Here is an 11887-nt window from a genome sequence, read left to right as displayed (position 1 = left end):
CATTTTTTATTTCCAATGATGAGGTGGTATTACCTTCTGGCGGCATGTCAACATCACTGTTAAGTTTGTAACGTCAGAAACCAAAATGAAACCTAAGCTAAACGTTAAGTATGATTTAAAACAAAATAAAATTTGAGAACTAAAACAGAATAAAAGTAATAATCTAGATACTAAACGTGTAATATACCAAATATTACCCCTACATAAATTTGTTCGACTCAAAAAATCCCTCAAATTCAAGCCATCAATTGCTAAGTTATTGAATTTTATTAGAAATTTGTTAGATATTCTAATCCTTTTCATAAGATCTATTTTCAACCTCAAACGATATCAAATTTCATGATAAATTACTAATAGGACAGTATTTCTAGATGGTCCAAGAAATTAAAATTCCACCTCCTTACGGCAATTGCCCGATATCACCCACCCACAAATGTTCATCTCATCAACTTTGAGCCAATAAAGTGTGCCCTAATATCTCACTAGACTTTGACTTTGAAACCTTCAAGTCTTCCCGTTTAGGACAATTCGTTTCTATTCACAGAATTGTGCTCTATATTAACTAAGCTGCAACAAAGAAAACTTTGTAAAATAACATGGCTTTCCTTCACTTCATTTGGTTCATTTTCTTCCCAGTTTTTGCTCAAACTCAGCCCACAACTTTCATCTTCAATGGTTTTAATGGAAGTGAATCCAATTTTACGTTTGATCATGGAGCTTCTATTAGTAAGCCTAGTGGTGCCCTAAAGCTGACAGACAATTCACGTAATACTATCGGCCATGCATTCTATTCAGAACCGATACAAATGTTTGGCGACAAGTCTTCATCTCCTTCGTCTTTCAGTAGTACTTTCGTGTTAGCCATCGTTCCTTCGAGCTCCGGTCGAGGACTAGGAGGTCATGGCCTTGCTTTCACGTTATCTCCGTCCAAACAGTTCCCCGGAGCCGAAGCGGGGCATTACATGGGAATATTTAACTCGGAGAATGATGAATCACCCTCCAACCATATTTTTGCGGTGGAATTCGACACCGTCAATGGACACAACGACAGAGCGGACAGTGATGGAAACCACGTCGGGGTTAACCTCAATAGCATGTATTCTAACGTGTCGAGATCGGCCTACCGTTTCATCGGTAACACGGACCAGACGGAGGATATGGTGCTGGAGAGCGGCGATCCGATCCAGGCCTGGATTGAATATGATGGGAAATTTGTCAATGTTACAATCAGTCCTTTGAACATTAGCAAACCCTCTAAGCCTCTCATTTCTAATCCCATTGACTTGACACATATTGTTCAAACCACCATGTACGCGGGCTTTTCTGCATCCACGGGGCAAAAGACAAGCTCCCATTACATATTAGGGTGGAGCTTCTCGACGAACGGAACAGCGCCCATGCTCGATATTTCCAAGCTTCCCACGGCACCAGCAAGAGAAAAGGACGGATCTTCTTATGATCGTCGAGTCATCGCTCTTATTGCTGCTTTATCGACCGTTACTGTTTTATTGTTGGGAATATTGATCTATTTCACGTTGTACAAAAGGAATGTCGGGTCGGAGAGTCTTGAAGATTGGGAATTAGATTGTCCTCACCGGTTCCGGTACAAGGATCTTCATGCAGCAACTAAGGGTTTCAAGCAGAGTGAGATAATCGGAGTTGGAGGATTTGCTGTGGTATACAAAGGTGTTTTGCCGACTACCGGAACTGAAGTTGCTGTTAAAAAGATAACCCAAACTCAAAGTTCAATCCATGGTCTCAAAGAATTCGTAGCAGAGATCGAAAGCTTAGGAAGATTAAGGCACAAGAACTTGGTTTATCTTCAAGGATGGTGTAAGCGAAAGAATGATCTTCTTCTCATCTATGATTACATTCCCAACGGAAGCCTTTATTCCCTCCTCTTCGATCAGAGACAAGCCTTTGTGTTAAGCTGGGAACAAAGATTCAATATCATTAAAGGCATTGCCGACGGGCTTTTATATCTGCATGAAGAATGGGAGTTGGTCGTAGTTCATAGAGACGTGAAGTCGAGCAATGTTCTAATAGACGCCGACATGAATGCACGGCTGGGGGACTTCGGTCTCGCGAGGTTGTACGATCACGGCACGGATTGGCACACCACAAACGTTGTCGGAACTATCGGATATATTGCACCCGAACTGGCTCGCAACGGCAAGGCTTCTACTAGCTCCGATGTTTTCGCATACGGGTACTGCTCCTCGAAATCGTTTCGGGGCGAAAGCCGATCGATTCGAGGAACTTCTTCTTGGTGGATTGGGTGATTGAGTGCCATCAAATGGGTAATATTCTTGATGCAGTGGACACCAAGTTGAATTTGAGTTATGTAATGGAAGAGGTGAAGATGGTGTTGCTGTTGGGGCTTCTTTGTTGTCAACCAAAGCCTGAAATTAGGCCTAGCATGAGGAAAATTGTGAGGTACCTCAACGGGGATGAACATCTTCCTTCCATTGATAACTGGGATTCCTTTGATTCTAGAGATGGAATGTACTCAATGTTCCTGGAAACCACTTCTTCTCATAGCATCACTAAATCTTGTCGGTCATCTTCCACCGGTGCCATCTCTTCCAGTTCCATTAACAGAGGCAGATAGATATACGATTCAGACCCTTTTTTTTTAATTTTTTAATTGTTAATTTGTAAAAGGCAGAAACTTGAATTTAATGATCTTAAATTTTATTGACAATGTTTATGCATGGGCTAAATCTTAAAAGTTGGTATCACCTCAAGTAACTGAGATTATAGAATGATGAGGAACTATCATGCATCTAGGAAGATTTTTTTCTTTCTTTCTGCTCTGCAAGATTTAACACATGGCAAAAGGCATGGCCGACAATTTCACACTTGGAAAGAAGCCGAGTTCATGTATTTGACAATGAACGACTTTCCATGTTGCAAATAGTAAACGAAACTCCGTTGCTTTCGATTTGTCAATGTTTGGGGACCAAGGGTTAGGTTTGAGATGAAAAATTAACGGACATAATATCACCTTATCACGTGATATGAAAGATCATTTCCCGGAGCTCTTCTATAATCTACATTTTTGCAGTCATTTTATCATTTATTGAGGGTTGAGGTCAAAGTTTTATATCTCATGGAGTTTATCGAAATCTTCAAAATATATGATAGACTTACATTATTTATAATTTAGTATTTCATAGTTAGGTCCATTTTGCGTGTTAACCTATGAATAATCATATCATACTAAGTCTAACACCAACGTTAAGAGTTATTATTTAAGTCATAATACAAGATCGATGAAAGTGAACGAATTCTCTTGAGATCCCTTTTTATATCTCTCATGATGATTGTTTATTGCCACCTTCAGTCCAATTATTCTCTCCTTCTCCTCTACGTAACAACCAGATGCGGTTCTCGGTCGATCGAAATCAGTAAATCGGAAAAGAAGCTTCTCAATTTAACTTTGTTGTTTGGATTTAAATGGACCAAAAGCAACCAAGACTTCCTTTTAGAATGCCAAAACCCTGCCTAAAGGCAAACGCCTTTTGTCTTCAAAGAGTGGGTGCCTAGAATTTGACCTCAAACGCAAATTGCATGATGGAACAGTCAAATTGGAACAGCCTAGCCTAGAAGCTGTCATGCATTCCACACGGTGACGGAAATTATCAACACTGCTTTGTTTCCCATTTTCAAGGACCAGCTCCACCTAATTTAGTCTCAAAATTTTAATATAATTACAATATTTGGTTCAATGATCAATTAAATTGAACAACGATTTTACAAATACTTTTCTATTTTCAAATCAACTGGTGCGCTTAGGTTGAGGTGACCAACAATTCACGTCATGTCCTAGACAATATATATATAGGGAGGACAGGTAGGATCATCATCTCTTAAAGAGTTCAAATTAATATATAGTTCAAATTTTCTTTATAGTTTTAATTGTTAATTTATTTCCACTTTTAAAATTTTAAAATTTTATTCCTTAAAAATTTAAAAATTCACAATCTAACATAAAATCATGTATCTATCCTTTAATGTACAGTCTGATTCGTGAACCACTTCAAATTAATGCTTGATGTAAATCCTTGTTCCTCTCAAGAGGTCAAATGGGTTTATGATTATTATGGGCTACAGCCCACAAAATCTAGTTTGAAACCCTCGAGGCCTTGAAGCTTTCGGGCGCCTAGGCATTTGCAAATCATTTATCTAAATTACTTACATTGTTAAAGATCAGTTTAGTATTATTTTTGAAAAATGATTTTAAGAGTATTGTAAGAAATATATTTGAAAAGTGTAATTTAAAATTTAATTGCTTGAAATTATTGTTAAAAAGTTATTTTTAAAAAAAAAATATTCATTTTAGACATTATAATATAAATTGAAAATATAGTATTTTTCTTCTAGCCAGTCAACTTTTATTAAAGGGAGGAATATAGTGGATAATACACTCCTTGCTCATGAGCTAGTTAGGGGTTATTCTAGGAAGTCTTTGTCTCCTAGGTGCGCTCTTAAAATACATCTTATGAAGGCGTTTGATTCGGTTGGCTAGGATTTTTTTGTTAAATGTCTTGGAAGATATGGGTTTGCCTTTTGTTTATCGATGGTGGATTGGTGCTTGTGTAACTCCTCGGTTTTTAGTGTCATTTATTGGTAGTTTGGTGGGTTACTTCGAGGGGAAGCGAGGAGTAAGGTAAGGTGACCCGTTGTTACCGTATCTTTTTGTGCTGGTGATGAATGCTCTCTCTCGGTTGTTGGACCTTGCTGCTCGGAATGGGGTATTTCAATTTTAACCCAAGTGTAGGAAGGTTAATCTTACTCACTTCTGCTTTGCTGACGACTAGTTTATTTTCTGTCATGGTGTATTGATTTTTTTGTGGAGGTTGTGAGTGTGTTGGATCAATTTTATGTGATGTCAGGTCTAAGGCTTAATGTGGCTAAAACATAATTTTATGCTTGTGGTATGCATGACAGTCTGTGTAATGCAATTCAAGGGGTTACTGGATTTCGACAGGGTAATCTTCTTGTCAGGTACCTTGGTGTGTCTTTGGTTACAAGGAAGCTCACTGAGAGGGAATGCAGACCCTTGTTGGACAAGATTAGGATGAAGATTGGGTAGTGGTCACGCAGGAATCTCAATTATGGGGATAGGTTGTAACTTGTGAAAGCTGTTCTTTTTAGCATCTCCAACTTTTGGTGTAGGAAACTAATTTTGTCAAATGTCGTGGTTTAAAAGATTGAGCAATTATGTGTTTTTCCTGGAAGGATGATGATTCTCATGCGAAGGGTTCTCAGGTAAACTGGCAGCAGGTATGTCTTCTTAAGTCTGAGGGGGGTCGGGTTGATTTTTTTTTGTTTGTTTGAAATAAGGTGTGTAGCTTGCTTCTGATTAGGAATATTTTGGCTAATGATGGTTCACTTTGGGTTACTTGGATAAGAGAATATGTTTTTTTAAAGGGGTGATTATTGGCATGTTGATTGTAAAAGTCATTTTAGTTGGATTATTAGGAAATTGTTAAAGTTAAGGGTTGCTGCAAGGAGTTTGTTTGGTTCTGATATGAATTGGAGTTCAATCAATTGAAGTTGGATTTAGCACAAGTTGAGGGAGCGAAGGGCTGGGGTGCAGTGAGAGAGACTGGTTTGGTTTCCCTTAAACGTTCCAAACACTCCATTATTACTTGGATGGTTTTATTGAACAGGTTGCCAATGAAGGATAGATTGGCTGCACGGGGTTGGTAAATGATGGTATGTGTTTGTTATGTGGTGAGGAAATTGAGACTAGAGATCACCTGTTTGCTGCTTGTTCGTTTTCTTCTTGTGTTTGGGGTGGCATCTTGCAAGCGTGTAGACTGCAACACAGGCGATTGCTGTGATGGAATGATTTTGTGCAGTGGGTTGTGGAGAGTTTAAAAGGGAAGTCGTTGATTGTTTGTGTTCTTAAGATAGCTTGGGTTGGTTTTTTGTATAGTATTTGGGAAGAGCGAAATTATAAGCAGTTAGGGAGAGAATCCGCGAGGTGGATGATATTGTGGCTGGTATAAAAGAAATTGTTAGTATAAAGTTGAGAAAACGCTGCATTGATCTTTAGGGGTATGAATTTTAACTTTAAAATTATTTTTTACATATTAATTCATATTTCAACAATATAAATCTTATGTGGCATCATAGTGGCTGATTTTTAATATTAAAAAAGGCCATGTCATAACACTATTATGAAATTAATGGTTGAGTGATAAAAAATCTAATGTATGAAATTTAGTTAGTAAATTGAATATATTAAAAATATAGTGAGTGAAATAAGAGAAAAAGTAAAGTTTAGTGAGTAAATTTATAATTAACTCTTTTTAAAATAATGTTACTTGAATTTATAAGCTGATAAAGTTATTAGTAAAGTTAATGGAGCCATGGGCTTTAATCGGAGAGAATTCTAATAAATGGATTCGAAAGTTACATGAAGAAGCCCGACAGAGCCTTAATGACTAAAACCAAGCAGAAGAAGGTCGATCAAGAAACAGAGGAACGTTTTTTTATTTTGGCGGGGAATGGTGTAGAAAAGAAGGGAAGGGAAAGGAAAGAGGACGCTGTCTTTTAGTTGCATAGACTGATTCAAGGCATAGATAATATACTCAGGTACTGGTGTCGCGACCGTCTTTCGGGTAATTAGGCTTCGACTTAAGAAAATGGATTTGGAGTCGCCACCGATTATTTAAAACGAATTTAGGTGGGTTGGACACCGTCTTACCTGATTTGCGTTTTGCAAAAACGTGTCAGGTTCGGGAGTCGGTTACGGTCAAGGAAGGATTAGCACCCTTGTACCGCCCTTTCGGTACCAATTAATTTTTCGGTTGTCTTTAATTACGAAGATTGAAAATTTAAATTGAAATTTAAATATTCGGTTCGAATTGCTTACCTTTGATTGATTGATTTTTTTTTTAAAAAAGGCAAAAATGTTAGAGGAAAAAAACTAGTAAATAAATATTGAGTAATTCCAAGAACAGAACAAAAGAGAAATAATAATAAGTAAATAAATATAATACCAGAATGATAAATCAAAGAAAAAATGAATAAATAAATGGAAAAAACAAAAGGGAAAAAATGATTAAAATAAATGGCTCTGTTTCGTTCTCGTTCGGTGTAGACGTCCCCCCCTTGTTGGCCTCACCGGGGTTTTTATAGCCCCGGTGTTGGTCGCTTGACTCCCGAAATGAGTGCTGTGGTGGTTCCACTATTCCCGTGCGTGCCGTTCGTGATACCGACCATCCCGAGATGGGTCAGTCCCGGGATAATCGGCCGGCCGTTTCGGCGTTTGACTGACGCTTGACTTGTTAACTTGATGTCACTTTAGGGTTTCTGAAACCCTAAACCTGTACGGGCTGGGTCAGGCCCAAACCAGACTGGACCTTTGCTGGACCAAAACGATGGACCCTGGACAGAAAAGAAAAAAAGAAAAAAATAAATAAATAGGAAATAAAATAATAATAATAATATATATAAAAAGTTTTCAAAAACATATAATATATAACTTTTCAAAATGTTTTTTTTTTAAAAAATTATATATTATACGTATTTTGAGAAACATTTTTTTAAAAATATACAATATATATAACTTCAAAAATATTTAAAAAAATATATATATTATATATATTTTCAAAATGTCTTATATAATATATAAATGTTTTCAAAAATATTTTCAAAACTATATATTATAATTTTCAAAATGTTTTCAAATTATATACTATATATAATTTTTAAAATATTTTAAAAACTATATATTATATATATTTTTCAAAATGACTTTTAAAAATTATATAATATATAAATATTTTCGAAACTATATATTATATAGTTTTTAAAAATATTTTCAAAATTATAGAATATATATTTTCGAAAAACCGTTTTCTAAAAATTATATATTATACTTTGTCAAAAATGTTTTGAGAAAAAAGACTATATATATATATATATATATAAAATAAAAAGAAATCAAAATAACTTCAAGCGAAAATGAGTGTCTACAATTGATTTTTGAAATTTCCGTCTTATTGTTCTTAAGTTTCATGGATAATTTGTATCATTTATGAGTAATGACGTGTTCGACGAAATTCCTGAACGAAAATTATTGTACATGTCATATGGTGTAGTTGTTTGTGAGGGAAGTCAAGCAACATGCACATAGAGAAAGTGAGTTTTTGATTGAGTTATTGAGAGTAAATCGTTCGTTTCATTATATTGTTTACTGAGTTTCGGAAATTACATGTTCATTTCTCATCTATATACAAATAAAAGAAAAGGAGGCTAAGGAGAAAGGGAGAAGAGATTAAAGTTGAGGAATCATGACAGGTACAACTTAGTTCATGAATTGCCTTCTTCCTGGTTATGTCAAGTTTGGAACAAAAGACACAATATCTCCCGCGAAATTCTTCGATCTTCTCCTCGCTCTCTTTATCTTCTTCGTCATTTTCTGAGTTTTCTTCAAGATTTTCATCCGTATCGACCTTCCTGTCATCTGGACACGTGTAAGTCCAACCCACCTTTGGAAGCATTACTCCAAGGAACTTGTCGATATTATCATCCACACATTTACTTGCTGGCTTCCAAAATATCAAGGGTGCAACAAATAGAGCTGCTCCAACACCAAACCCCACTCCAATGAATATGAATTGCCAATCGAATTCATCTGCTTCTTGTGCTGTATGGGGTGCTGGTGAAGGTTCATTCGAACAGTCTGTAGTTAGAGGAGGCCCACACAATCCTGGATTCTTCTCAAATGAAGCTTCTGAAAACGATTGAATCTGGGTGCCTGTTGGGATCCGTCCCACTAACTTATTGTTGGAGACGTTAAGAAATGAAAGAAAGTTGAGCTTTGCTAGCTGGACAGGGATCTCACCATTTAAATAGTACCTGAGAGGTCTAAAGACTCCAGCTGAGATAGGTTTCCAAAAAGTGGGATCGACCCTGTGAAAGCATTATGTGAAAGTTAAGGACATAAAGTGCGTTGAATGTTCCAATCACTTCTGGTATCGGGCCTTCGAAGTTGTTGCATGAAATGTCAATGGAGGTAAACACAGTTAGGATCTTCTGCAGTTCCAACTCTAAACCTTTCATGGTAATTGTTATTGCATCCTGATAATAAAGATTTAGCTGTAGAAAATCAACACGGAGATGGTCTGATAGAGTTTCATCTTCAGTAGCAGTCATAGCCTTCCACGTCGACAAGCATGTTCATGCAGTCTACCTCTGAAACTGTTTGAAGATAAATCAACAATCTGAAGCATAGGCCAGCGGCTCTTATCTGCACAGTGCATGTTCCCATTAAACTTGTTGGCTCGTAAAACAAGGACACGCATGCCGGTTATATTCTTCAAATGGCACGGGAATGTGCATTGATCTGATTGTGGCCAAGGTTTAGAACCTCCAGCATTTTTGCAGTTGACCAAGGATTTTGGAACCTTTCCTTGCAGTAAGTTCCCATTGAGATCTAGAGTTTGTAATCTGCAGTTTGCTGGAAATGTGTCAGAGATATTGCCACTAAGATTGTTTTGCCTTAGATTCAATACTCCAACAGGCACATTCATCTGAATCAGGCATTCAGGAATTTGACCGCTCAGGGAATTATTAGACAGATCAAGTACTTTAAGATATGAACCGTTGCATATCGACCTTGGGATACCTCCCGTTAAGTTATTACCTGAGAGGGAGAGAAATAGGCAAACTGGAGGAAGTCACCAATATCAGGTGGTAAAATAGAGCTGAAATTGTTCTTGAGTAATCCAGATAGGTGGCATATGGTGGAAGATGGTCTATTTTCCCTTGGAGCTGATTGCCATGAAGGTCGATAACAATTAGTGAAGATGTAATTTTCTGCAATGGTCCTTCAAATTTTGTAAGGGAATTCCGAGAAAGATTAAGTAAGCAAGGCTTTTAAATTCCCAACCCAATTGGGTATTTCCCCTGAAATCTGGTTTTCCGACAGGTCTAAATGGATTAACCGGAGTTGAGTTTTCAAGAAACCAGGGAATTGTTTTCATGTTGCAGGAAGCCAACTTCAATGTGTTATGTTGGGAAAGGAAGACAAGGCAGAATCAGTAGAAGTTGCATCAATGAACAAATTGTTATACGACAGATCAAGATTGGAAAGATTCCTCAACTTTTGAATGTCAGTCCATTGTATGAACCCACTGAAATTGTTCGAAGACAATGTTAGGATCTTAAGACCTTGAAGCTCAAAAACAAACATTGGAAATCGTCCTTGTAACTTGTTACTACTTAGATCAAGGGTATCGAGCAGAAAAGTAGTCTTACCATGGACGTCACCTAGGCTGCCATTGAATTGGTTTGGGAAAGAAACATTTTCTGCAGTGATGGAATCCCAAACAAACTAGGTGGAATGGTTCCACTTAAAGTGTTTTTCGTAAGTCAATACTTACTAGATTAGAAAGGACTGACCAGTCTGTGGAATGAATTGAGCCGTTTAATGATTAGAAGCAAGGTTTAGCTGTGTAAGATTTTTTGACGATGTGAAAGATGGCATTGGACCAGAAAATTTGTTGATAGAAAATCCAAATAGACAAGTTGGGTAAGGTTCCTCACTGATTTCGGTATTGTTCCACTGAAATTGCAACTTGCAAGCTCTATTCTTCTCAATTGCCCAAGGTTACCAATAGATTCTGGTAGTTGCCCCCCAAACTTTGTGCCACTAAGTATCAATGTCTGAATAGAAACATTCAGAGGAAAATCATGAAACGAGCCTTCGAGTAACCCGTTATTCGATAAGTCAAGTATCTGCAGTGTAGGCATCCGAAGAACTTCTTCTGGGAATCTTCCACTCAAACCAGCGGTACTAAGACGAAGGGATGTCAAATTTGGGAATGCTGCAAAGAATTGCGGAACCGAAGCAGACAAATTGTTGTTGTCGAGTCGAATTACCGAGAGGGATCGAAGGTTGGATAGTGAAGAATCTATAGGACCTGACAGATGACAGTTGGACATGCTCAACACTTGCAGATCGGTCAGCGATGATACGGCCTGGCACCACTCATTTCCCCTTGCTGTAATATTCAACCCCATCAAGATGAAGGAATTTTAGTTTTGTGAGATTTCGAACAAGCACCTGTAGGTTCGGGTTCCCAAGTTTCAATGTTCCTCCAAGAAGTGAACTTACAGATAAATCGAGACTAACCAACTTTGTCATGCGTGAAATCTCAGCGGGAATTTGCCCCGTGAAGCCATTTGACAAATTAAGGTAACTCAGATTCTCCAACTTGTCAAACGCAGTAGGAAAAGCAAGCATGAGCCTGTTGTAAGCCAAATTCAGTCTCTGAAGATGCTCTAAACGGAAGATAGAACTCGAAGCGTTCATTACCCCGGCAATTGATTGATTTCTCAAATCAAGACCGATGACCAAACCACCAGCATCACATTTTACACCATCCCAGGAACAGCAATCCGTAGTTTGATCCCACTTCGCCAACTTTCCCGATGAAGTAGAATTAGAATTGAAGCTGGTTTTCCACTCGAGCAAAACCGTCCCTGATCGCTTCGACACTCGCCGGAAACCAAACTATATTGATGCTAAAGAAAGCCGCTACTAGAAATGAATTAAAGAAAGTCCATGAAAATGGTGAAATCCTCATTTGTAACAGTTAGGAGGGATATCCATACAACTAATATGAAGAAGACACCTTTTTAGTGGAAAGCAACAAAAATGAAGAACGGAAGAATTGAAGCGGAGGGCAGAGGCCAAAGCAAGACAGGTCAAAGGTAAACCGTGTGTTTTTGTGTGTAGTTGATAGAACGCGTTGTTTGCTAGTGTTGTCGGCTATTGTTTAGTATTTATTTGTCAAGAGTCGGACTTTTCTGGTGGAGAGATTGACGACGGTAGCATCTTGTTTTTGAAGTTTTAGGTCAC

At 37.6% G+C, this 11887-nt stretch overlaps 1 protein-coding gene and 1 pseudogene across 1 annotated transcript in view; one reads left to right on the top strand and one right to left on the bottom strand.

Moving 5' to 3' along the window:
- The first annotated feature begins 561 nt into the window (after positions 1–561).
- LOC120204539 (lectin-domain containing receptor kinase VI.3-like) overlaps positions 562–11887 on the top strand; it is a 28114-nt gene continuing 16788 nt past the window's right edge. Inside the window, 2 exon segments of the mRNA XM_039204592.1 lie at positions 562–2208; positions 2211–2627. Coding sequence (XP_039060523.1) covers positions 597–2208; positions 2211–2611 — 2013 coding nt within the window. The 5' untranslated portion in view covers positions 562–596 and the 3' untranslated portion in view covers positions 2612–2627.
- LOC120204641 lies at positions 9174–11708 on the bottom strand (annotated as a pseudogene).

The sequence above is a fragment of the Hibiscus syriacus genome, unplaced genomic scaffold (genome assembly GCF_006381635.1).
Source record: "Hibiscus syriacus cultivar Baekdansim isolate YM2019G1 unplaced genomic scaffold, ASM638163v2 tig00011079_pilon, whole genome shotgun sequence".
Lineage (NCBI taxonomy): Eukaryota > Viridiplantae > Streptophyta > Magnoliopsida > Malvales > Malvaceae > Hibiscus > Hibiscus syriacus.
Note: the sequence above shows the minus strand (reverse complement) of the source record. Positions and strands in the feature narration are given on the sequence as shown.